Genomic DNA, 26,322 nt, shown 5'->3' with positions numbered 1-26,322 from the left:
TGCTTTAATACTGTCTTTAGGACGTTGTTGTGAGTGTGGACGGAGCAGCTACAGATTAGTTTAGCCTGATTGATCCATTCAGAAACACGCATTTTAAAAGGTTTTTCGCTTGCCGTCTTTCTGCAGACTTGTCAAGCATTAATTCATGTTTTTTACTAACCGGTATCAGTATTTAGTTACTTCGGCATCATTTTGAAACGTTTTTACAATTAAATCACGGTAAAATATGTTCATTTTGTCGTAGTTGGTTTCCACCACATATTTACATGGAAATAAGCCCCGCCCCCTCTCCAGCGCATCCTGTTTGAATGACAGGAGTAAACACAGCTGACAGCCGCGGTGAAACTCCAGCGGTTAGAGCGATGAGAATATTCGCATCACGTCCGTTGTGAACGCAGCATAATGCAGTTCAGAAAACACCGTTTTGTCGCTTTTAAAGCAACTTCGAGATTTTAACAGTATCAGGGGCACACACAGGCCATGGTGGCCGTAGGACGTACAATTATTTGTGGGGGCATAACGGCCAGACCGAGGGGCTACGACCATAGACATATAAATGACATTATATGACATATGTCTATGGCTACGACGGCCATGGCCGTCGTGAAAATCCTACCCTGGTATTGACTGGATCACATGTTTGTTAGCAGCGTGTTACCTAACACAAAAGACTACATTTAAATATAATTATTTTCGCTTTAATGACGAAAATATCAAGGGTGAGGCATTGATTATTTTCTTGCTTCAGTCAGATATTCGTCTGAACGGACGAAGTAAACTCTGAACCCTTCGTTTAAATGCTCCAATTGTGAGGTTAAACCATAGGGTTAAACTGTACGGCGATGTATAAACACTTGATTGACAGCTCTTTGTTGACACAATCAAAGTAAAAATGTGTATGATTTTTGAAGAGCTTGATATGAATCATCAGGCTCTGAAGTGTTGAATGTTACCTTCTGTTTTCCAGCAGGGGGCAGCCAAGGACTACGTTTCCTTTTAAATTAGTGCAAACAGGGATTACAAAAAAAACTAATATCATTTAGAGATTTGGTTTCCTTGCAGTTTGGTTTGAGCTTAAAGAAAAGTTCAACTAACGTGACATTTGAAAACAGTCAAATGTATCCTATTCATATAATCTATATAAATGCTATACCAGCATTCAAAAGAAACAAAGGTGAATGTATTACCTGAATGTCTGCATACTCATTCTGCAATCATGCGTGGTGATGACGGATACATTTTACATATTAAAATTGAGTTTGAGTTGCTTATTCAATGTAAAACAAGTGCGTAAAATTGTACATTTCTACAAGTTGTAATCTTGTATAGTTCACTCTATAATTCTTATGTAAAAAAAGTTGAATGAAACAACAGAGGGAGACTCACATGATAGCTTGAATGCGATCAATAACGACTCTCAGAAAAGTGTTTTTTTAGGATGAAAATATAAAACTCACATGTTCTCTTTATTTGCTGTATATAGATAGATGAACACCACTGGAGATTTGGATAAAAGCACACACAAAAAGCTCATTTATGTAGAATATCAACACGTGTGAAGATGGAAAACAAAAACGGAAAAGATGTCAGATTACAAATAGATAAACTATCCAAATTCTATACGGTTCTCTAAATGTAAATAGTCACGTGTGTTGAAGTCTGTGCCACATACCAACTGTCTGCAGTTGCTAATAATAACCTCTGTATTCTGTACACAGGGTTTTGTACAAAATATGAAATCTACCATTTAATAGTTATAACATAAAATAAAAGTACATTATATGTACAATATTAGAAGCCATTTAGTATGAGACATATACTAAAGGACACTTCATTCTTTTGAAAGAAGACAAAATGTGACATGGAGAGCTCCAAAGAAGCCAATATTAAAGCCATTTTGAGAAGAACAACAGTCACCAGTGAGCGTAACAAACCCAGACAACCAACAATCAGAGGACGTAGATCACCGAAGGGATGGATTCACTTTCATTACAATCCACTGTGGGGCACAGGGAGTGAGGTAAGAAGCCTTTGGTGAATGTTTTTCTTCCAGACAAACACAGAGAAAAAAGAAAAAACGTGACTGCAGTATTATTTACAATTTGCACATTCAGTTGAAACACTGACTGAGAGGTTCTGCAGGCAAAGGAAGAAGAAAAAACAGAACAAGGAAAACTTGCAAGCATCCAGAAGCAGATTCAACAGAATATCAAGCCTACTGGGTAGTAGGTTTCTACTGGAGAAAGGGGGGGGGGGTTAGAGTCAGTGTGCAGGTCCGGGCAGATGGGGTCAAACAACGGTACAAATCAAAAGCGGAATGGGACAGAAAAGATTTCCTCTCCTGTGGAGGCGAGCTCTTATCCACCCCACCCAGGGGAGGCGACCCCTCACGCCACCACAGACAGCATCACGGATTCTTTTCTAGTTGTTTTTTTTCTATTTTCTTTCAAGTTTTATCAGGAAGTGCTTCATCGCTAGGTGGCTTGGGGGCGACCACTCTGCTTCTGCTCTCTAGCTTTCACCTACAAAATCCACTTTGTAGCTTCAACAAGGCAGCAGCTGGAGGTGTGCCACTACAGACTTGAAGGAAAACTTTTTTTGTTAATGATCTGGCATTTCTTTTTGTTCATGCTACTACTCGATTCTCGTTGGAACAAATATCCCCTTAGACTATAAAAGGCACTGTGAAAAGAAAGGCTCACGTTCAAAGCAAACACACCTCATCTCAAAGCAGTCTAATCTCTAACAAGTGTTTTATAAATAAAAGGGTCTTGCTTGAGAAGAGTAGAAAAAGCGATCACCATGGGCACAGTTTCTGCCCCTGTTGACTTCTCTCCCACACAGCAGCATTGTGTAAATCCAGAACATCTCTCGGACCTCTCTAAGCCCAACATGAATGACAGCGACTTGTACTGAATGCTAAATGGCCGTGTTGAACACACTCCTACCATGGCTGGATATGAGCGAGCAACCAAAAATAAATCCCACAATCCCCTCTCATGTAACCAGGCACGGGCTGGACCTGTCCCAAGAGCCAATCGAATAGATCCAAACACAGCACACTGTCTGACCATTGTTTGAGCCACACACTGCAAACCTGCATCAACTTATTGCCTACACAATTAAAAAACGATTGTTTATTTTTATGAGAAGTTGGCACCAGACTATGCTTTTATACAAGCACAAAGATCTGTTCGATTAAAAAACGAACTCTGTCAGGCCAGCACTGTGTGTCGTAACACTTTTAATCCGGACACACACTGTACTAGTAGTCCTGTCCTGATTATCAGAACAATCAATTCATCTTCACAGCTGATAGAAAATAAAAATAACATAGCAGTTATACTGATAGGAAGTGTGTTTGACTCCAAGTAGAGCACCTAATATACTATGTGAAGGAGAAAATCAAATATAAACAGCTGTCTAGACTGTCTAGTTAAAATGAGAATAATAGCTTGTGTTAAATATATAGAAATGACTGATCTCATCCACCGCTGATTTCTGTTTTAAAAACCAAACAAGGCTCATGGTATTTGAACAAGCACCTGACATCTATAGAGAAGAGGCTAGAAGAGACGACGGCTCACGCACAGAACAGAACACCTGAGAGAGACGACCAGGAGGGGGCAGCGCGGGACCCCGAAAAACAAGGGAGAAGAGAGAGATAACACAACAGTATCTTGGGAGAAGTTCAGGGACACGGTGCACTTTGTGGTCTTTTACAACAAAACGGCATCACAGATGTTTTTGCTGGACAAAAAGGGGAAGGGTGGGGGGGGGGGGGGGTCAGAGCATTGCTTGTCCCAAAAAGTCGAACAAGGCTAATTGGACGTGCCGCTTTCGACATTTTCTGCGTCAGGTGGAGCTGTTCAGTTCCGTGTTGTGCTGGGCTGAGATTCCAGAGTTCGGACGTTGTGCTGGCCTCTGTGGGCCTGGGGGTCCTCTGCTGCTGCTGCTGCTGCTGGTTCATGGTGGATCCGGGGTGGTCTCTTAGTGGCCGTCGTGCGGCGTTATCATTTCATCGGCTCTCCGATGCATCTCCAAGGCCGTGACGGTGCAGATGTCCCTGGGGAGTTCGGATTTCCTCCTCACCAACGGGCGCTCTCTACGCTGATCTTTTTGGATCTGGACACACATGGAGACGGGGAGGGATGGTACGATTCAGCGTTAATACACACACTCCAACGTAACAATTATGGCAATTCACTGTCTCTCAGGAGGCAAAGGAAACTAAAGAGTCTGATATTAATGTCTGTGCTTTTCCTGTGCCCCAAGTTCCATCTGGAAAAAAAAGCCCCTGCCTTCAAACTCTCAACAAGCACATAACAAAGAAAAGGCTTTTCATTCAGATTCAGTCTGATCTAAATGAATTATTTAACACTTAAATACACGCAGTTTGTTCCCCATGATACTTGGAAGTGCAAAGTATAATCTAGTGAGCAGGCATATGGATAATAGTGATGGTAGGCGTTAGATCTATGAATTTTAAATAGTTTTTTTACGTCTGGCAGACAGGCTGTTCCAACAGAATCCTCTAATGGCGCTTTTCCACTGCAGGACCTAGCGCGGCTTAGTACGGTATGGTTAGGCCTTGGTAGGCCAGGCTCACTTTATGCTGTGTTTCCATTACAGTTTAGTAACAGGGGGAGTAACTATAGTAACAGTGTAGGCGGGGCGATCGGCTGTTCAGCGGGCGGAGCGACGCTGCGTAAAACTGCCGTGACGCCATCTTCAATGCGAACCACAAAACCAAAACATCAGTCGTTAGCTGTGAGCACTCAGAGCTCACAGCTCCTCATAGAGTAGACTGTGTCATGGCGAATACAGTCGCTGGTTTATTTAGGTCTGTAGGCCCTTGCAGGGTATATGCAGGAATCCTGAAGTCAAATGTAATACCTTTTAAGACCTTTTTTAAGACCCTTTCCATACATTTTACTTCGAGTTCTAACCGGTTACATTGGCAACACACTTTACCTCACATTTACTATATTGATTGTAAGATAGCACAACTAAACAGAGTGCAGACAGACTACTGAAGCCTCCTCTCCACATGAACTTCAACCTCTCAGTGAAGGTCAGGTTTAATGCAGCATGCTGCTTTGTTGCTTCTGTACTCTGTGCTCATTCCAGTAAAACTCCTCAGAAACCAGTAGAAACCAGTATTTGACCAATAAACAAAACAATTGACAAAACTTTGAACTATGAAATATATTAAACTTCATGAGCTTCAGCGGGGTAATGCCATATAGGAGCTCCCTCACAAATACCCAGGGGTTCAATTGGGCTGGGGCTGTCCGGGGCTAAGCCCGGCACAGAGGACGATGCTCTGACGTCATCACCCTCACACATTTGTCATATGTTTACAAAAAACGATATGTTAAGACTTTTCTCGTTCTTAATATAGACTATATTTAGGGTCGATATGTGTTGACCTTACTTTAAAATAGCAGATCTCTGTGACCGGATAGTTTGGCTTAGACCCCGGCCCCACGAGGACGCATACAGTAAAACGCATACGCAAACGCAAAAAAGTCTTCCGTTCACGCGCATTCGATTCATTAACGTGTCCGTTCACACTAGACCGCTGGAAATGCTGGAAACGCTGTAGTACATATGCCAGGCCTGTAAGTGGCGCTGCTGCTGCCACAAAATACACCAAAAGCAGCGAAGAAGACCCCGGAGCATGGTTGTCCTTCTGTTTATTCTCGGCGTGTTCTCCTGCTGTAGGCTATATCTCTCAGGTAGTCCACCAGCAGATTAAACCCCCCCCCCCCACAGAGCGGAGCAAGGCAACTTAAAATAAGAAGCAGCATTTTATGGCACGCTATGCATGGGGCCACCTTGAGGGGGTTTCCCGACATGTTGTTTCAGTAAATTAAAGGGTGTTTCATGTGGTCGTTGCTGTGGAACTTCTTAATACCTTGGAAAATGCTGTTTAATACTTTTTAATAGCCTTAATTTTCGCTAAATTGATTTATCAACTTCTAATACTTTTTAAGACCCCGCGGACACCCTGCCTTGTTGTGAGTGTGGACGGAACATATACAACGTTAGCTTAGCCTGATCGATCTGATCTCCATTCGGAAAACACGCATTTTAAAAAGGTTTTCCCCTGCCGTCTGTCTGCATTAATTCATGGTTTTTACTAACCGGTATCAGTATGTTGTTACTTCGGCATCATTTTGAAACGTGTATTACAATTAAATCACGGTCAAATATTCATTTTGTTGTAGTTGTAGCCCCCTTGCCAGCGATTCTCTGACCATTCAGCAGTTGAGAGTGTTTACGTCACTAGTTTTCAGCCCGGTTGTTGGCCCGGTAAGAACCTCGTTTTTGGAGGGCCAGAAAAAAGGTGAAAAAGTACCCGCTAGCCGGGAACTACCCCTAGTGGAAAAACAAAAAAAACGTGCTGCAGTGGAAAGCGCCATTAATGCACAGTTGGACACAGAATCTAGAAAATGATTTGTATATTATCCAAGTTGTGATAGCATATTAGGAAAAATAGCCGTATACAAAAATATAAAGCAAAAATGGGCCCATAATAATTGGACTGCACCAATGAGCAATGTAAGACCAAAGAAGACAGTAATATTGACTGCTCCACAACACTACAGTCTATTCCGTACCTGTATTGCCTCCTCCTCTACTTTTTTCTTGAGCAGGTTGACATCGTCTAGCAGCGGCCCGTCTGTCTCCATGTCCATCGGACCATCGCAGCCTATCGAGTCAACGTACGGCAAAAACTGTTAAGGGAGAGAAGCAGGAAAGGTGAAAAGGCATCGAGAAAAACTTTGAGAAATGTTCACTAACTTCGGAGAACTCAGTGACCTTTTCTCTTCCGTTTGTTTTTGACCATGCTGTTGCACGGTGCATAATAACACCTCATCAGTCAGAAAGATGTCTGCCGTATTGATTTATTAAAAGGTTAAAATGTTGTTGCTCACCTGTGGGTTTGACTTTGCAAGATTCTCGATCTTCAGCCACGATTCGTCCCTCTCTTTCCATTTGGCTTTCTCTCTGTGACGAAACAAAAACAATCTTAGAATTAGTGTTAATTTCGTCAGCTATTTTTTTATTTAGTTTTAGTCTTAGTCCTTTAGTCTTAAATTTCATTTTTAGTTTTAGTCATATTTAGTCACCTTCATCCTGTTTTTATTTAGTCATGTTTTAGTCGACTAAAAGTCTGAGCATTTTAGTCTTATTTTAGTCAAAGAAAAAATAAAATATTTTGTATCCTCATTTTTCGACGACGAAAGTAAAGAGAGATTTTGGCATAGTTTTTATTTAGTAAACTACATTTTCGTCTCGTCACTTTTCGTCAACGATATTGCATGATGATTTCGTTGCAGTTATTGTTTACTGCCGTTGGTGCCGTCTCGTCATAGTTTCGTTTTCGTCATGAAAAAAAGGTCGCTGACGAACATATTTCGTCATAGTTTTAGTCAACGAAATTAACACTACTTAGAATTCGACTGTTATTGGTATCAGCTCAGTTTCTGGTATCGTGACATACCTAGTGCCATTCTTTTCATATCAAATAAGGTTTGTGTGATGTTTTCTTTGACATGTAATGAGACCATAAGATGTGATGTCCAGGGCTCGAGCTTAACACTAGAACCGCCAGAGGTCGCTGTATACCTATATCCGCCAACGGGTAAAGTTTACCCGCTATTGATTTCCAAGGTACAATGTACCATACAGAACGGTGAATTTTGATCGCACAGGGATGACATGTATACCAATATAATCTGTGGACTCTCAGCTTTTCATATTATGTGACCCGCTCTATCAAAATCAGTCGGAAGTCGCAACGGCTCATTTCAGAGTAAACGTGGATTTACGTAAACAACTATTTTTTTCAGGGTTCGGGTGTTTTGTTTGATTTTAAACAAACAAAGTCTTGGCTTTCAGAATATGAAACTTTTATTTCCAAAATCACACGATAAATACATTTTTGAAGCTTGTAAAGGGACGAAGACAGGCACCTCTCACTCGCAATCTGCTCTTCCAGCAGCGCCGCCCCCCCTCCCTCCGGCTGAAATTATGAACGTAAGAGTAAAGTAATCATAGATAACACGGCAGGGTCCGTTACAGTTTGTTTTCATCTGATTTAAATTAAACAAAGTCTTGGCTTTCAGAATATTAAACTTGTTTCGGCAAATTCAGATGATAAATATAACTTTGAAGCTTCGGCATAATTACAAGCGGAGAACGGAGTAACTTGACAGCAGGCAGCAGCAGGCACAACAACAGCCGGTGTTTCTCGTGAGGGTTTTCTCTGGGAAACAAACACAATACACACAAACGCAAAAATACACAAACACACACATATACACATACACACACACACACACACACTCGCGAGCTTCCCCTCCAAATGAAAATATCTTCCCTCCGTAGTATTTTGATCATTTTGATCGCAAAATCAATAGCGCGAGGAGCGCTGCATTTCTAGGAGGTAAATATCACCCGCTGGCGGAAATAGGTATAAATATCAATTTTTTTGGCGATTTTTTTTCAATCTGACTTCATATTGACCATTTTTAACAACACAGGGTGTTACGTAACACACTTTCAGGAAAAGTCACGGACTGGGAGACGTTAATATTTTATTGAAAAAAAGTTACATACAATAAAAAAACAGCTGCGGGTAAAATTTACCCGTTGGCGGTTCTAGTGTTAAGGACGTCCCGTCATCCCGGGGCCGAGAAAAATAGTGTCGGGGAGGATAAAAAATAATTTTGTGACGAATTTGTGACTAGTTAAAATAAAAATACCCTGCTAACTCTACTACAAACGGCGATGAAAATGAAACCGACTGCACGTTTTGTGTAGCACACAGTTATTAAACCTCCTTGTCAACATAAACACGCACAAAACATTTAGCAACCCGCGAAATACACACACATGTCCAGCTGGCTGTGCCTGCGAATTCCTGGTCCGCAAATTCGCGGGTCTAGATATGTACCGAGTGTGTATTTCGCGGGTTGAGTGATGTACAATGGAATCCCGTGGAGGAATTCTGAAATGTTTTATCGTTACATCACAAAAACGCACAGCAGAACCAGACCCTGGAGCGCCGGCCTCTTTATTTACTTACTCCTCTTCATCCCCTATGGGTAATAAGGCTGAGATGAGAACCCTCCATCGTATTTAGTCCTTAGCAATATGCTGCGCCTCTCCCCATGTAGGGATGGGTACCGAGCCCCGGTATTAAACGGGCCCCGGGCCGGAATTATTAAAGACAGTGGTAACATTAAATTCCGACGTTATCAGTCTTTTTATCGGTACTGGAGACATTTAAAAAATATATGTCATATGTATTATTGCTACATACACATTGTATCGCAGTTTTAATTTCACCAACTCCGTTTCTAATATGCAATAAGACTACAACATGCGTCGATGTATTTTCGAGCTTTCCAATCCAGACGAGATCTCTCTCTCCCGTCTGGGTGCGAGGGGGCGGGGCCGTTTGTAAAGGTCTCCTGACTACAGACTGTCATCCTGGTTAGTGGTTACTCTGGGTTCTGTCTTCAGGACAGTGTTGGATTTTTTTGTTAATGGGATGGGACTTGATTGGATTCAATATTAGAGTAATTTCTCATTTGTGTGTTTGTTTAAATATATTTTGCCTTTGTTTATGTGATTGAATGATTTACTCAAATAAAAAGGTTGATGAATTATCATCTAATGATTTGTATGATGTTTTATTTATGTTAAAGGTCACTTTGAATGATTTTAACTAATGATAATGTAGAAAAACGGTCCACATTAATTTCGGGACGGCTTAGATTGCATTTCGGGACGGTTCCGGGAGGATGGGGGAAAAAGTTAGTTGAGAGCCCTGGTGATGTCTCCCTTGGGACTTACTTGCTTTTCTCGGCCCTGAACTGTTGGGTGCAGTCATCAAACAGCTTCTGGTTCATCTCCATGAAGAGTTTAAGAGCATTGTAGATCAACCCGTGGATCGTCCTGCGGAGAGACAAAAACAATTCGCTTGATTTAATTACTTTCCAATTGTTCACACCAAGACACAGACACAATAGAAAGCCCGAGTAGGGTCTCACTTGTTCCAGTGGGTCTTGGAGTTGCGGTAGAGCGAGGGGAACATGATAGGCAGGATCTTGGCAGCGTTGTCGCTGATCAGGCTCATGATGTACTCATTGTTCCAGTAGTACAGAGCTCGTTCTGCCACCTAAGAACAGAGGAGTTTAGATGAGTTACAAATGCGTATAACAGATCATCTAAAAGTGTGTACTGGGATGGATGACTGTCGGACCTGGAAGTGTGGGCTGGACACACACTTGGCCAGCTGTCTGAAGAGCGGCTCCATGACTTTGACGAACTCCGACGGCTCGATGACGTCCAGGATCTCCTCCAACTCGTTCAGGAACATCACCTCTTTTGGACTGTGGGTCTTCGGCCAGTACTTCAACAACGCCATTACGGTCTGCGTGCAGCAACAAAAGATCATGGAAAAAGAAGAAGAAGAATGCCATCTGTTGATGAAGTAACACTCGGGGACAGTTTTATCCCACAGGCCATAAGACTGCAATCACCGCAATAAACCGTATTTAATTTTGTCTTAATTTAATAATCTGGTCTTGTACATATCCCATATTCTATTCACATGTATATAGACTTTTTGCACTACTTTTTATTTTCTATTTTATTATATATGTTGTATTGTTGGAGGAGCTCAGGCCATTGCCATGTCTACACTGTAGCTTTGTGCATATGACAATAAAACCTTGGAATCTTGAAGTACTACAGGAGCTAGCATTGAACTGAATAATAGAGTCCTTTTTAAGATATAAAGCACAGATAGCTAGCTTGTCTGTACATCATTTTTCAGGGTTGAGGATCTAATGAACTAAAATCAAATAGAGTTTGTTTTCCTATCTCTTGTATTGAATTCACACAGGCTAAGCAAGGTTATGGCCTACATATTTGCTCTCTTTATTTTATGTCCAAAAACATTCAATTGCATTTCCTCTTCTCTTTAATAAGATTTTAAAAATAATACAGTACCTGACATATCACATTGCGGCTAAGCTAATAAGGAACCATCCAAAGCTTTGATAATGGAGTCATGGGGTTCACTCAGGCAATTTGATAATGAAATCTATAATATTATTGCCGTAACAACATTACTCAATCCCATCTTACCGGCTCCGTGAGGGTGCTATCCTTCTCTAAGAACTGGACAACACAGTAGGCCAGCTGAGGGAGGAAAACAACATCATTTCAGAAAACAGCGCAATTGTGAATAGTGTTATTATAAAGTTATTTTTGTGGCAGAACACTACGTGGTTACCTGTGGGTGGTACACACTGAGAGACTTGACTTTGTGTAAAGGCAGGAGGACTTTCAGCAGGAATATCTTGTGCTCTTCTTTCAATGGTAATGCAAAGCCATTGATTATGCTGTGAATAGAAAAGTGGTCATTGAAGATAATGAGACAAAGCAAACACCTGTATGTAATAATACAAATGTGCCTTTTAATGGATTTTACTAATGAAAACCATTACTGAAAATGAACTAGTGAAAGTGAGTGTGAAATGGTGAAAGAGTAATGGGTGCACCTCCAAATCATCTTACCTGCCTAATATCTCCAGTAATTCTGCTATTCCATTATGATGTTCAGTCTCATAAATGAACCTGAAAAAAAGCAACATGGTTATAAAATCAAGGCATTTAGCAAAATTCACTCCATTCGACAAAACCACAGGTGTCACTAATGTGTACAGCGTCATGAGTCACTCACCTATAAAATATGTTATTAATGTGTTTCCTAATGTATGCTCGCAGGCCCAGGAACTTGCCATAGATGCGATGAAGAGTAGTCTTTAAAAAGTCTCTTTCCCTGGGGTCTTCACTGTCAAACAGGTCTAAGAGCTGTAGACAAAAAACAAAGGCATACATTAGACTGAGCATCAAAAATATTGATCCCTTAAAACCATGCGTACAGACGTGTATCATCATGCGCTCACCTGCATTACAAACTTCTGGTCAATATACTTTTTGGCTATGTTTGGTTGAAAATCAGGTGACTCTAAGAAGCGTAGGAAGAATTCATAAACAAGCTGTGGGAAGAAAAACCAAGGTTAACACATGAAAGTAACATATGGATTTATTCACAGCAGTTTACCGTGTGTGTGTGTGTGTGTGTGTGTGTATGTATGTATGTATGTATGTATGTATGTATGTGTGTGTGTGTGTGTGTGTGTGTGTACCTGTAGATGTGGCCACGCAGCCTCTAGCGTGGGCTCGTCTTCTTCGGGGTCAAACTCGGCGCCCGTGGGGTTTGATGATGGCGGCAACGTCCTGAACATGTTCACAGCAAACTATGGAGAAAAACAGAGCAGCAGGTCAACTCTCCAATCCTCCGAAAAAGTGACGTCACTGAGTCAAGACGTTCATTATCAGGTTACAACTAGCGATTCATATTCAAAACATTAAATAGAATTACTGGACAACATGTAATGTCAACTACTCGGCTTCCTCTGGTATCCTAAAGCTGAGCCGGAAAAAGGCATTTCAGCTTTAGCGAGATAAAATGAATGAATATATTTATTTAACAAATTAAAGCCCTATAGTTCAGGGGTTCCCAACCTTTATTGTGCCAAGGACCGGCAGATACATTAAAAAAAGATTCGCGGACCGGTTGTCAATTTTAACTGATTTTAATATTTACTCACCAGCAGGTGGCAACAGAGGCTAATTGTATTTCACAGCCTGAAGAAATACCAATATGCATCCAAAACATATTAACAACGTTTAAAACCAGGACACAATTAAAACAAATTAGGACCACTGTACACATATTGATATAACTGAAATGTCAGTGAGACCCCTGGGCTTGTTTGCCAGCCATAATAACGTCATACCGGGGCGTTCGTTCCGGTGTACTCCGACAGCATTTAGCACGACATCGAGATTAAGATTAAACTAAGTTATTTTGGGAACACCCACATACCTGTGGAGTTGGCCAGATGTGTGTAAATTACTGTTCATGGTAATTTGAAAACAAATGCCGTTGTTGGACACACACAAACACACCGAACATACACGCACACACAGCGGAGCTGAGCAGAGCACATACACAACACATCATGCGCCTTTGTGACCGGACATTTCCTTCATACAACGAGTAATAGGGGGAATAATCAGCCATTCGATGTGTGTGTGTGTGTGTGTAGAGGTGTGTGAGGTTGAAACGTAACAGCCTGCAGTGGGGAACACAGTGAAGACGGTGTGTGTGTGTGCACGCGCTGGTGCTGCACTTCTCAGAGGCTGTCTCCTGATGCTGCAGCCATTTCTTGAAGTGAAGGAGGTTTTACAAATAAAAAAATAGCTCTACACCGCTGGCCGCAATGTCCTTAAAATGAAGTCCGAGTTCGAAATATATCAAATAATGTATGCACTGCCAATTCCCCACATAAACATAACGGTCTGCGATGAAACGGTTGTCTCCTGTGTGCTCCACTTCCTATTGGCGCACCGGTAACTTTCTCTGAGCACGAGAGGCGGAGACCTTATGCTAACCAATTTTGATTTATTTTGTATGTTTTGGATGAAATAATGACTGGTATAGGTGCGAAAATTAAAAAAAATGGACCGGGTTTTTTTAACCCTGCTATAGAGAACATCCAATTTAATCAGAGACAAAAATAAATAGCTAACTACAATTATTTTCCATTGGATACTAGGCTAATTCAAGTGAATAATAAATAAAGTGAAGAAAATAAATGTCAATCTTGAGTCTGTGATAAAGAATAAAATGAATATCTTTTGCTTATTATCATTGCTGTTAGAGAGATGGTATCCAAGCTCTAAAGACCATAGATATTATCTCTCCAACAGCAATGATAACAGAAAAGCACACTTGAAAGATATTTCTCTCACAATGTACACACCCTGTAAACACAAAACACACTGAGCTCAGTTTGTCCTCCACTTAAACAACTAAACTGGCGACTTAACGTTTGCTTTTAATACAAAACCGTCCAGCTGAAATAATAAAGCCGATGGTGGAGTTTCAGAAAGCCACTAGCGACAGTATTTGATAAGCAACCAATGTTATAAACAATCATTAACTCAACTAAACAAAACCACAATAGGACAAATACTCAAGGTTAAGGGAGTTGACAACTAAAACAAGCCTCTTTGCAGCCGCTTTCAAAGGATCTCAACTAAAGACTGGATACGCTACAGCTCAGTGAATGTACTATTTATAATTCAAAAATACAGTTTCATTTTTACATTGCGCAATGAGAAACATGTTAACTGTCCACTAAAAATGTAACTATACAATTATTTACAGCACTCAATTTTTTGCCCAAAACAAGTAAATGGAAATACTGAAAAATCAAATGCTCAATTCTCATTAGCTTACTTTGAAACAAGGTGTTTTCTTTATGAAAAACAATGAATGACATGTGTATTCATGGTTGAATAATCCCTCGTGTGTTTCTGGGATCGAGGCCTGTTTCAAAAACACCATTCCCCAAACTGGGAAACATCTATGTATTTTCTTTCTCACTTTCAAGACAGCTCACTCGACAGTCCCTGAGAGACCAGACGATAAGAGGTCAAACACACTCGTTCGTCATCGTCGTGTTTATATTCTCAGCAGAAACCATTTATACTATAGAACCGCTGTCATATCATCCAGAGGTCTGCCAAAATATTGTTCTAAAGCTTGAACACCAAAGCATCAAACATGGAGGAAATACTGTGTGCAGCCTTAACATGAGAACGCACCCTTTAGGTCTAAAAAAGGAGTTTGCCGGGTCAGTCTGCGCACTTTGATGATTAAAGCCTTCAGTGGTCTTCAAAGGGTCTTTAAGGGGGAAGGGGCAACGTACGGTCAGTAATAAGAGTTTGTTTTCATGCAGATGTGTTGCATTTTTGGATCAAATGAAGCCAAGGCGAGGCGGGTGGAGGGTAGATTTGCACCTTGATCCTCTGCAGTTTACCATGTGGCATTGAGGCAAGGCTTTGATTACAAATCAAAGGCTTTTTAATTTGGCTTGGGAAAGCAAACCGGGCACACATCCGGGACACGACCTTTAGAGCAACACATTTCTAATAAATATACAGTGTTACTCAATGACCGCCACAATGAATAAACAGGTTCCGACATGAGAAGATAGAGCTATAGACTATTTCAGGTTTACTTTCCTGGCCATCTTAACACAAACATCATAAAGTGCCAACTTGAAAGAAACTAAATAGGTCACTTTATGGCTTACTAATCAATTAAAGGATAAAAGCTGGGTGTTATGGGTTCAATCTGAGATTAGGGATGCTCATGTGAGTTTCTTTGAAACAAATACATCTTACAAGAAAGTATTGCTGGCAGGGAAACGGAAACCGCAGTACATTCTCTTCCCATGGCGCAGAAGGAAGAGCACACAGAACACAAAGATTCTTAACAAACAGCAGATCCTTGTTCGGAGGTCAAAGCGGGAGCTACATTTAACCGAGGGCCCTTCTCACTTATCTTATTTTTCATTTCCTCGCTCCTCGGTCTCGGTATCACCGGAAGTTGATTTGTCTGCGCCATCTTGCGTAGCGTCGCAATGGCCTTATTTTTGCCGGAGGACCGAGAAGCGATAATGGAGGAACCACCAGACCATCCTTCAATGAAATCCTCAGACACTCGCCCCGCCCCCTTACTGTGTATCGCTCACTGATTGGACGATGCAGCGCATGGACTGATCTGATGCTTCTTGACATGAGAGCAGTTTCCCAGCGGAGTGAAGAAAACACATGAACCTCACGGGAGTCACTCCTCAGTTTATACCGTGTTTTGTTTCAATTAATGTATCATTTAGTTACAAATATGTGATATATCTCAACAACAAAAATCATTTTATTCATTTATTGGAAACATTTTCATGATTGCTTTTTTCGTTTTACATTTTCATTTATTGTCATTTCCATTCAGTCAGTCAAATGTTAATGTGCTACATATCCAAACAAACAAAGTGTGCAATCCAATGAATGTTAATCTAACTGGGTTTTGATAGATAACTTATCTCTTTTTCTTCTCTCGATTATTTTATTTCTATCGTGCATTCTAATCAATATTAATCTAACTATTGTTCGTTTATACATTTTAAGAATGGCGTTTATCTTTTTTGAGAATGAGTTCTTGTTTTATTTAATGTATTTGGGTCTACAACAGATGATACACATGTTTGTGTCAGTAAATGTGTACTAACAGAGGCTGGGGTGTGTGTGGAAATAACGGGGACAGCGCTGCTGTCAGACGATCAGCTGTGCGGCGTCATCACAAACGGACGTCGCTTCACGTGACGCTCCGGAGGAAAGGACGTCCCATTGCTCTTAAAACTAATTTCCCTGCTTCTCGTGGTTTCCTTGCGTCTCTCCATGCTTCCCTGGTGGGAGGGACTAGTCACAGGGAAACGACGCAAGTGAAGGACGCAAGGAATCCATTTAACCGAAGTGAGAAGGGCCCCGAGTCACATTGATCTGTACAGTCACATGCATTTAGTGATATACAGCTGAGCGCCACAGACAATGGAAGACAATCCCTCGGACATTAGTAAGACCAACATGTAAAGGCCATTCTGAAACCCAAGCAACCCTCACACACTACACTAACGCCTGACAGACCAAAGTAAGACATGATATGTTCAACTGACCTTAACAATGTGGGTGTTTTATATTAAATAGGCCTTTACTAGCAGCAGGAAGCTTTACTAGGAAATAGAGTAAGCGAGTATGTGATTATGGCTGTCAATTTAAGAAATTAAAATGGTAGGTGATGTGATTATACAAACTAATGAATAACAGGAACAAGATGAAGAAAGAGGGCAACCGGTTTCTAGACTCATGCTCCTAAGCGATGCGTCAAGTATTCACAAATAAAGCTTTTTAAAAACAAACCGCTTCAGTCATTAAAATAGTATATTTTGAGTCAAATATATCTTAATATAATAATCAACTGTTATTAGGGATGTAACGATATACCGAATGTCGCGGTAAATAAACATCCCAATACCGTCGTGAGACTGACAAAATCTACCGCGATGTTTCTTTTTTTAAACACTTTTTTTTTTAAAAACCTTTATTTAACCAGGTGGTCCCATTGAGATCATTGATCTCTTTTTCAAGAGAGACCTGTCCAACATAGCAGCAAGTAGGTTACAACATGAACATAAAACAACAGAACACAAAAGGACATCGTATTTACAGTGCTACATTTACACACCTAGAGACATTGACAAGTAGCCTACCAACAGTATATTGATATCTCGCCCTGTCAATAAGCCTCACCTTCTTGGCAAAAACTGTATTGTTTTTGAAGTGCTGGAGAGACAATGCACACACAGTTTGACCCACTGCTGTTACCCATGGCCAAAGCATATCTCTCCGTCCCACTGAGGTGGCGTTAGACTTTTTCGCTGTCCGTCATTTTTGACAGACAGGATCGTAAAATGTCCGTCATAATCCCTTATTACCCGTCGGGTCTGAACAGAGCACGCTCGTGAACTGTCAACGGGGGGGGGCGGTGTTATGCCGTGTGTGCATGCACCTCGCGGGAGCGCACACAGCGTAAAGCAAAACCTCCCAGACATGTGTTGATCTGTACGACAAAGTACGGTTTGGAAACTATATCATTTCCTTTTGGAGGGCATGCATAAGACGGCATAACACGGCATAACACCAGAGCCTCGCTGCGGGGAAACTTTGGCGATGTTCCGAGTTTGTTCTAATCTGTCAAAATGACAGACTGCTTTCAGATTTTTCCGTCATTGATAAATAAAATATTCGGTTAACTCGACCACTGCTGTCCCAGCAACATCAGTACCAAGCGAGAGAGTTTTTTCCAGAGCAGGGGATATTGTAAATGCCCAAACATCCCAGCTTATAAATACCTGGAAATGTGGACATTCTCATATTCCTAAAAACCTGTCTGATGATGCTGAGTGAGTGACTAGTGAGTTTGAGTTGAGTTACTTGAAAAACTAAAGTGAAACTTGATTTATTTTATTGCAGGGTCTGATTATTAAATGTCCTTGTTTATTTGTGAGATGCAGTGGCACAAAGAAAATGCCTACTTTGTTTGGTAGTACTATAGGTACAAAAACACTGGTGTTCCAGTCTGTTACTGTCACTTTGTTTTTGACACTTTAAAATACTGCTATCCTACTAAAATGCTGTACAAATCAGATGTATTATGTAATAAAGAAACATTGTGAGTAAAAAAAAAAAAAAATTGAAAAGAAAATTGAATTTTTTTTTTTCTTTATTATTCAATATCGCGATAAATACCGTACCATGGACTTGTTATCGCGATATTATCGTACCGTGAGTTTTTGGTATCGTTACATCCCTAACTGTTATGCAAAGTCCTGATGTAAAACAACCAAAATGTATTTAAAAAAGCCTGCAGCATTTAATTTAGTTTAAAACGGCAGCAGTTTAAAATGTATTGTGACTTCCACTTGCTAATCTGAAACTCACAAACCTGCAAATGTTGCTTACAAACAACATCCATCCTGTATGAGAACAGAGGAGGCCATTGTAAAGGAAATGAAAATAGCACATTCTCTGTCAGGCATGCAACATAAACAACTGCTCTGTCTCATATACAGGAACCTTCAGTATGGAGCTGAGTAATGTACGGTCAAACTGAAATCAATCTGTAGTCTGTTTCAATACTGACCATGTGCACCACCTCTGGGTAGATGGGCTCTGTGATGACATTCCTGTTGTGGGTGATGTACTCCACCATCTCGCTTATCGCCGCCCGCTTCACCTCCTTCCATTTCAGGTCACTCAGTGGGTCTGAGACGAAGTCAAAGAGGACGCAGCACTGCCGCAACTTCTGGATGAACAGCTTCTCCTGCTCTGCAAGGGGAACATCTGCGAGACACAAGAGGAAGTCAGTGTGTGTGTGTGAAATTACAAATCAATTCAGACATTAACACTGTATCTGGGAAATGTAGTCTCAACCCTTTGATGGGTTGTCATCACGTGAGAGCTTCATCTTTTCATCAGCAGAATATAGAAGTAGCTAAAACATTGCTGGAAGTTTAATATCTAGGAAATACATGCATAATAATGCAGCACCTGGTCTTTTATATAAAAAACGATCAAGGTTACATATGTGGAGGTAATACTGGTGCAGGAATGAGTCATGACTCATAAACATGGAAATGAGCTAGCATTTAAGCACTACCCGTCCCCAACGTCTCAAGTTTTGCTTTGTATCCCTGCTGATAGCATGTATGCTTTAAACAGGATAAAAGTTGTGTTAATATGTGGAGATTTTAAACATTTGTTGCCATGGTAATGGCCAAAAATCATTGTTTACATATTGTTCTTCTCCCCCCCCATGCAGGGATCATTTGTACCATCGCTCCTGGAGTTAGTCAGGCTCAGTAGAGCTGTAATGTGATACTGTGGAGTTCATGTCGCGACATCATCGAAAGACTTCATAAATCAATAAGTCAGTCACTACGACATCAATGACGTAGAAGCTCCAGGATGATTGAGCCACGCCCGTCTGTGTGTGATCATTAACCTGCCATTTCAAAATCATTACACGTTCCTCTGTAGCTACTGCACACTCACTGGCAATGAGACAATCTGCATTCTGCATGCATTATCTTTGAGTAACTCATTACTAATCACAAGCCGTCCACAACATTCAATTAATATGCCATCAAACAAACATGATAAATAAGAGAATAACTCACATTATAACTACTTAATGTTGAAACCATGTTAAAATGTATCAAGACTTTCAGCAACCCCAGCATTACGGTCGGGCTGTGCCAGAGGCTAGGAGCACAGGAGCCGAATGCAAAAAGATTTATGCTCTGAATTTTGGAAACGTTACACGTCTGCTCCCAGAGGACCTAAAGGGCTTTCCCATCCTGTACAACAAGAATGTAACGGATATATAATGAACAAGGACATGTAGTACTTTATTAAAAATAAACAAACGTTACAACTGTTCTTATATTCGGTACAGTTCTGGATCAAGTGGTACTGATTTGCAATATGTTGGGAACTTCTTTCACAATTTTTTTTTTTTATTGTTTCTACTTAGGCTTTGGATGTGATTTTTTAAATTGTATTGTGCATGCATCTTTATAATAATCTGTCCCCTTGGCTGTCATAATAAAAATGTCCCTGTGGACCAAATAAAGTATTTCTGATTGAGATTCCGACAGTTTTACATAATCAGTCTATGTAGTGCACTGAGAGGGTAGTTATCGTGTTGTACATACTGCAATAGGACATGCCAATATTGCTGAGGTGTTAACTTTGATGCTATTGACAAAGTGTCAGTAGAGACAGTTTTCCCTTTAGCCTCAGTTGGTCAGAATCCCAAGCTATAACAAGTACCTGAAAACAAGTGCAAGGATGCCATTGCCCATTTATTTGCATTCAACAAGGGGATACAAAACAACATGTCACCTTCTTTAACCCACCCATTGGGCTGAATGAGTTTGTTTCTCACAGCCTGTGATTTATGAGTGAGTCTCATCTCCCCATTAACAATCTCTATGTGTACTGTAGGTAGCCATGGAGACCACAGACGTAGATAGGACTTTGGACCACGAGGTGACCGTTGCTAATCAAAGATGCAGGCTGCTGCTGTTACAAAGGAATCATATGCTGCCGATTTGTTGATCTCATCAGCTGTGGCCATGAGACAATTCAGCCAAACTGACCTCGCAAAACATGGAGCACTGGAAGTAGAAGGGCAATGGATAAAAAGAAAAAGACTCATGGATTAGAACAGACATTTAAAAAAAAGGCTAGTATAAAAGGCTCCAGCCACACCTTCCTGATTTTTTTTTTTACGGCCTCAGTTTAAACTTCCTCTTATCCTTTTACTTTGCAATTGTCAACTATAGTGGTTATTTGCATAGAACCAAACTCTTCAAATTATTGGGGAATGAATGTTTGCAGAACTCTATGCAGTAAGTTTTAATTGTGTTTTTAAAAGCTGTTTAAATGAAGCTGAGTAGAGCCTGTAGAAGTGAAACACTCATATTCCATATCTTCTTTAAACAGATGTAGCTTGACGAATTAAGAGAAAAAAATGCAAGTCACATTATGCTAATACTTAGCTAGTGTTAGCTCTCTTGCCATTGCTTACAATGTGATAGTATCAAGGATCAGGGACTACACTGAAAAAGTAATAGAGCATCTGGGCTCATTATTAAACCCAAAGTAAATCCTTAATTAAATCAAACAATCCCAACATCTAGCCTTTGTATGACAGATTAACATAATATTTAACAAACATGAACCAACACAGATCAGATTGAGATGCCAAGAGTCAACATCAGATATGAATAACTACTGTCAGATTAAAGAAAACATATTAAAATTCAAGCCCATCAATAGTTGCAGCACTATAGGGGGAACCTTAGATTTCAGGTAATTGCTTTTCTAACTGTAAAACATAAAATGTCTTTGTCTTGCCAACATCTTTGCAATTAACATTGGGTATCCATGATGTGTATAAGGGACCAGCCAATACTGCTACAAACATCGCAGTTGATACTTAATAAATACATGCATTTAATTACTTGCCACTGATTCAAGAAGATAATTCAGTACTGCATTCGTGCATACTCCCACACAAGCGAGAACCTGACCCTGGGACTGACAGCACCAACAGGCGGACTTTCCCAGCGCCTCCACGCTTCTGAGTCACTGAGGCACATCTTGTATCTGACGCACAGCACCAAATGCAGCTACCTGTGTGCTACCTATACGTTTTTTTATTTACAGTGCATTTCTATTGATTTCTAGAACAGGCATTACAAAACATGTGTATACAAGTTTGTATCAGCTTGGAACAAGAAGTCTAGCTACCCGATTACAAAACATTTCTGAGGCTATATTCGGACACAGTATAGATTAGTGACAGAGTGTGTAAGTAGCTTCGCAGTAACATCACACTTCATTCCCTCCATCTTGACTACTGGTCACAGACAGGATCTTATGGCGCGTTTCCACTGCAGCGGGTAGCTTGCTTTAAGCGTGCGAGCCGTGCGGGGCCCGTTTTTGGTTGCGTTTCCACTTGGCCTAGTACCGGCTAGCGGGTCCTAATTCACAGTTGTTCTGGCCCCATAAAACCGTGGTTCTAGGGCCAGGAACAACCAGGCTGAGTCGGGCTGAGTATGCTAAACTAGAGAGAGAATCGCTGGTAAGGGGCCGGCTACAACTACAACAAGATGAACATATTTGACCGTGATTTAATTGTAATACACGTTTCAAAATGATGCCGAAGTAACAACATACTGATACCGGTTAGTAAAAACCATGAATTAATGCTTTGACAAGTCTGCAGACAGACGGCAGGCGAAAAACCCTTTTAAAATGCGTGTTTTCTAAATGGAGCTTGGCTAAGCTAACATTATATATGCTCCGACCGTCCACACTCACAACAACGGCCTATACAGACATAAATAAAACAGCGACTGTATTCGCCATGACACAGGCAGTCTGTGGTTTGTACTTGTTTAACTTTTGTCTAGTTTCTGAACAGATATGAAGAGCTGTGAGCTCTGAGTGCTAAGAGCTAACGGCTGTGTTGTTTTTCTGGGGCGCTCATTGAAGATGACGTCACAGCTCCGCCTACACTGCGTTACTATAGTAACTACCCCAGTTCCTAAACTGTAATGGAAGCGCAGCGTTAAAGTGAGCCGGGCCTAATAAGGCCTAACCAAACCGAGCGAGGCCTGCAGTGGAAACGCGCCATAATAGACAGCATCAAAGGTCAAAACATGTGCTTCACCCCTCAGCTTTAACTACCACATCCGTAGAGAACTCTAATGGGGATCTGTTTTATCTTCCAGCGCTGTGTTTATGTAAGGCACAGCTGAGTATATTCTTTTGTTGCGTCTTTCTTTCCAACAAGCTGCAATTTTTAAGCAGCTGCCACTGAAAGAATAATATTGAAAAGTATAATTTTTGTTGAGAAACTTTGGCAACCACTTTCCCTTCCCGCCTTTAGCATAAACAACAAGGATGAAGCCCGTTTTAACACGAAACAGGAATAGACAGGACCTTAATGTGAAGGTGCAAACAAATATCTTTGCATTTATCGAGATACAACAAAAATAATGCTAAATTAACCCTAAATAATCACCTTGACAGCTTAGTGTTTTAGAAGTCCTTAAGTTTAATGTAGATCATGTGATAGTAATCTAACTGTAACAATTGATTTTAAGGTTGAACTCATCAGTACCCGGGAGGTCAGCCGGTGCCTGTTGCTAATGATCTGACACGTTCCACCCATAAGCACCTCGACTCATCAACCACCGAGTGCCAAGAGGTCTTCCAGCTCCTGTTACACAACAGCACTAGTGTTTCTGAACAGGCCTAAAATATTAAGAGGCATGCTGTGCAACTGCATACTTCACACACAGGCCTCTCTGCATGGATGGGCCCCTAACCTTTAATCATCCAACGGCTTCAAGCGAGCATGCAGGAAGCCAGTCATGGGCACACATTGCTGCCAAGTCCGTCTCTCAGGTGCCATGGTGAGGTGAAGAGTTGATGAACTGATTAATAAGTGGTACAAACTGTACGTTTTGGTGTCAATGCAAACAGAGGACAACCACAGCTAAAGCCTGTGTGATTTGTTGTGGCTACGATAATCACCATGATATTAAATGTCATGAGATCAGTTTAAGAGACACAAACACTGATTGTAGAACATAATGTGACTTTCTGAATGGAAGCACTGACTTGCTGTAGGTCTCAGTGTCACACTATTCTGGTTAGCAAGTAAATCACAAGACACCTGGAGATTCAGCCACCACAAGCAGAGCCTTTCTACTGACATGAGTTTCAACTGACACATATACAAGACAATACGTAGGTGTATGCTGATAACAAGCTTCTACCTCACTTCCTATGACATCAGCAGTCTTGATGGGGGATGGGAGACTCAAAACTCACACTCCTAACTCTCTCACCCTCCCTCCCTGACTGCAGCTAAGCTATGCAATGTCTTGAGCAAAACCCTTCCTCGTTGACATACAAACACAACCCCCTGCTTCCTCCTCCAAAACACACCAACACCAACAGGATACATGTTTTAGTGTCTTGTAGAAACTTTTAGAAATGTCATCTGGGAATTATTTTCTTCAACACAATCTAAATTAGCAGCTGCAGTTGCTAAATAGCAAAAACATTCTTGCCTATCTCCCCCTTGAAACACACACAAACACAGAACAGGCACATTTCCTATTCTCACCTCTAAAATGCATGAGGGCCACAGGCTGGTAAGGCCCGTTGGAGCTCGGTGCATCCAGAACCATCCCACCGCTGGTTCTAGTGCATGCCAACATCAGAGAGCGGACGGGGGTGAAGAGGGCAGCCCGGGCTAAGGCGAGGAGCCAGCCTCCATTTTAGCACGAACACTCGGAGCAGAAAATGAAGCTCCCCTGCTGCTGAGGGAACTAGCTAGTGAGTGATGTCATAAACTGCAGCCGCCCGATTGGCTGGCTGCAGTCACGTGGGATGGTTGTCAGAATAAATTAACATGAGGGAAGGGATTGGCTGGTGGGCTGGGCTGAAGGGGGCGGGACTGTGGCTGTGATTGGAGTGAGAGCAGCTACATCTGTCATTTTGGTGCGATGTTGAACAGTATTTAAAAAGGATAAGCTACGCAAACCTTACAACTTAAGGATAAATACATTTTTACATATTTTAAAAGATGATGGAGTTCAGTTTTGTTCAAAGTTAAAAGGATAATTTCATATCCATAAAAAGAGATGATATGACTAACCCAATTTTCAGACACCTCTACCAAGAACTACAGAAGTATGGCACTACAATTAAGGCAATTCAAACTGTATTTGACCGATATTTTTCTTTTTATTACTTTTTTGTTTATTGTGTCTGTGTAACCCGTATGTGAACGTATTTGTGTGTATATAGTAGGATTTGGTGTTTTATATATGTTCTTGAATTACAAAAACATCTATCAAGAGTTTTAAAGAACAAACACAGAACTAACCCTCATTTTAGCCACTTCTGTTACTTCATTACTACAACAACTACTACTATACTAAATACAGGAATAAGGCCAGGGATGTAGGCTGTTTCATAGAGTCAGAGGAAGGTTAAAGTGACGCTTCTCATTTTTCATTCACACCCAACAACAAAACCCAAATACCACAACTGACCAAAGCACTTCAATACACTGAATATAACACACAAAAGCACAAGTGTTAAGCTTTCATGCCACAGTGCAAGTTTAGAAGTGATCCTTCTTTTATATAAAACAACTACAAGGTATATATAAGTTAAAGAAAATGTTTGCATATGGTACTACTTTAGATAACTAAAGTAAATATGTGTAAAACACAATATGTGTACAATAACTAAATGACTAACACAGGCCCTTTGAGTCTTTGTGAGTGTGTATTTGTGAGTTTTTTCTATGACAGATGGCTGTCCTGGACCCCAGCCTGAGCCCAGGTGTATGCGACAGAGAGACAGGAAGGGAGGAAGTCTCAATGTGAGCAACACAGGATGTGCATGTTCAGAGAGGAGCAGTCCTGCACTGTAAAGTTGTGCAGGAAAAGGGCAAATTTACAGTGTTAAACGCAGTTAAACATCATATTTAGAAACTACATTGAAAAGAGCACATTCAATACAGATATAGCTCTTTAATGCCTGTAACTGTGGGAGGCTGTGGCGCAGTGGATTAGTGCGTTGGTGTTCGGATCAAGGGAGCATAGGCTCAAACCCCACTGCAGTCAGCATGTCGTTGTGTCCCTGCGCAAGACACTTCACCCCAAATTGCTCCTGTGGGGATTGCCCACTGTCACGGAAGTGATCTCTGGGCCCATAGATCTCGGCCTCCGTTACGGGTTGTATAGCTTCATTGTTGTTGATTGTTGTCTCCTCCCCCCTCACCTGTGTCTTATTGGCCTGGTGTGTGTGTGTGTGTGTGTGTGTGTGTGTGTGTGTGTGTGTGTGTGTGTGTGTGTGTGTGTGTGTGTGTGTGTGTGTGTGTGTGTGTGTGTGTGTGTGTGTATTTAGGCTCTGTTGTCCCTGTCAGTGGACAGGTAGTGTGAGTGAGATCCTTGTGGCTGGTGACTGTGTTCACATGAGACAGTAATTGAGGCTGTGTCATGTACCACAAGGAGTAATAAATGCCCACACCGGGTTATATTTGAACTCTGCCTCTGCCTCCTTGCTTGGTCGGGCCGCTCAACGGTCAGTCTCACACCCACAGTATTGAGTATGTAAGTCGCTTTGGATAAAAGCGTCTAACAAGTAACATGTGATGTA

General features: G+C 41.2%; 1 protein-coding gene across 3 annotated transcripts in view; it reads right to left on the bottom strand.

The window, feature by feature from the left end:
* Window positions 1–1,428: 1,428 nt before the first annotated feature.
* Window positions 1,429–26,322, bottom strand: part of ppp2r5cb (protein phosphatase 2, regulatory subunit B', gamma b) — a 37,010-nt gene continuing 12,116 nt past the window's right edge. For 2 of the 3 annotated variants that reach the window (XM_034076248.1, XM_034076249.1), the window contains exons 4-16: window positions 18,707–18,906; window positions 12,240–12,350; window positions 11,997–12,089; window positions 11,771–11,901; window positions 11,605–11,664; window positions 11,321–11,429; window positions 11,173–11,226; window positions 10,283–10,453; window positions 10,071–10,198; window positions 9,874–9,975; window positions 6,945–7,017; window positions 6,627–6,743; window positions 1,429–4,125 (exon numbers count right to left, since the gene is read on the bottom strand). In XM_034076248.1, coding sequence (XP_033932139.1) covers window positions 3,991–4,125; window positions 6,627–6,743; window positions 6,945–7,017; window positions 9,874–9,975; window positions 10,071–10,198; window positions 10,283–10,453; window positions 11,173–11,226; window positions 11,321–11,429; window positions 11,605–11,664; window positions 11,771–11,901; window positions 11,997–12,089; window positions 12,240–12,350; window positions 18,707–18,906 — 1,484 coding nt within the window. In that variant the 3' untranslated portion in view covers window positions 1,429–3,990. Of the gene's footprint in view, window positions 4,126–6,626; window positions 6,744–6,944; window positions 7,018–9,873; window positions 9,976–10,070; window positions 10,199–10,282; window positions 10,454–11,172; window positions 11,227–11,320; window positions 11,430–11,604; window positions 11,665–11,770; window positions 11,902–11,996; window positions 12,090–12,239; window positions 12,351–18,706; window positions 18,907–24,274; window positions 24,499–26,322 lie in introns of those variants that run through there. The other variant, XM_034076250.2, reaches the window with a different exon arrangement.

The sequence above is a fragment of the Pseudochaenichthys georgianus genome, chromosome 24, assembly GCF_902827115.2.
Source record: "Pseudochaenichthys georgianus chromosome 24, fPseGeo1.2, whole genome shotgun sequence".
Lineage (NCBI taxonomy): Eukaryota > Metazoa > Chordata > Actinopteri > Perciformes > Channichthyidae > Pseudochaenichthys > Pseudochaenichthys georgianus.
This window is presented reverse-complemented; position numbering and strand designations above follow the sequence as displayed.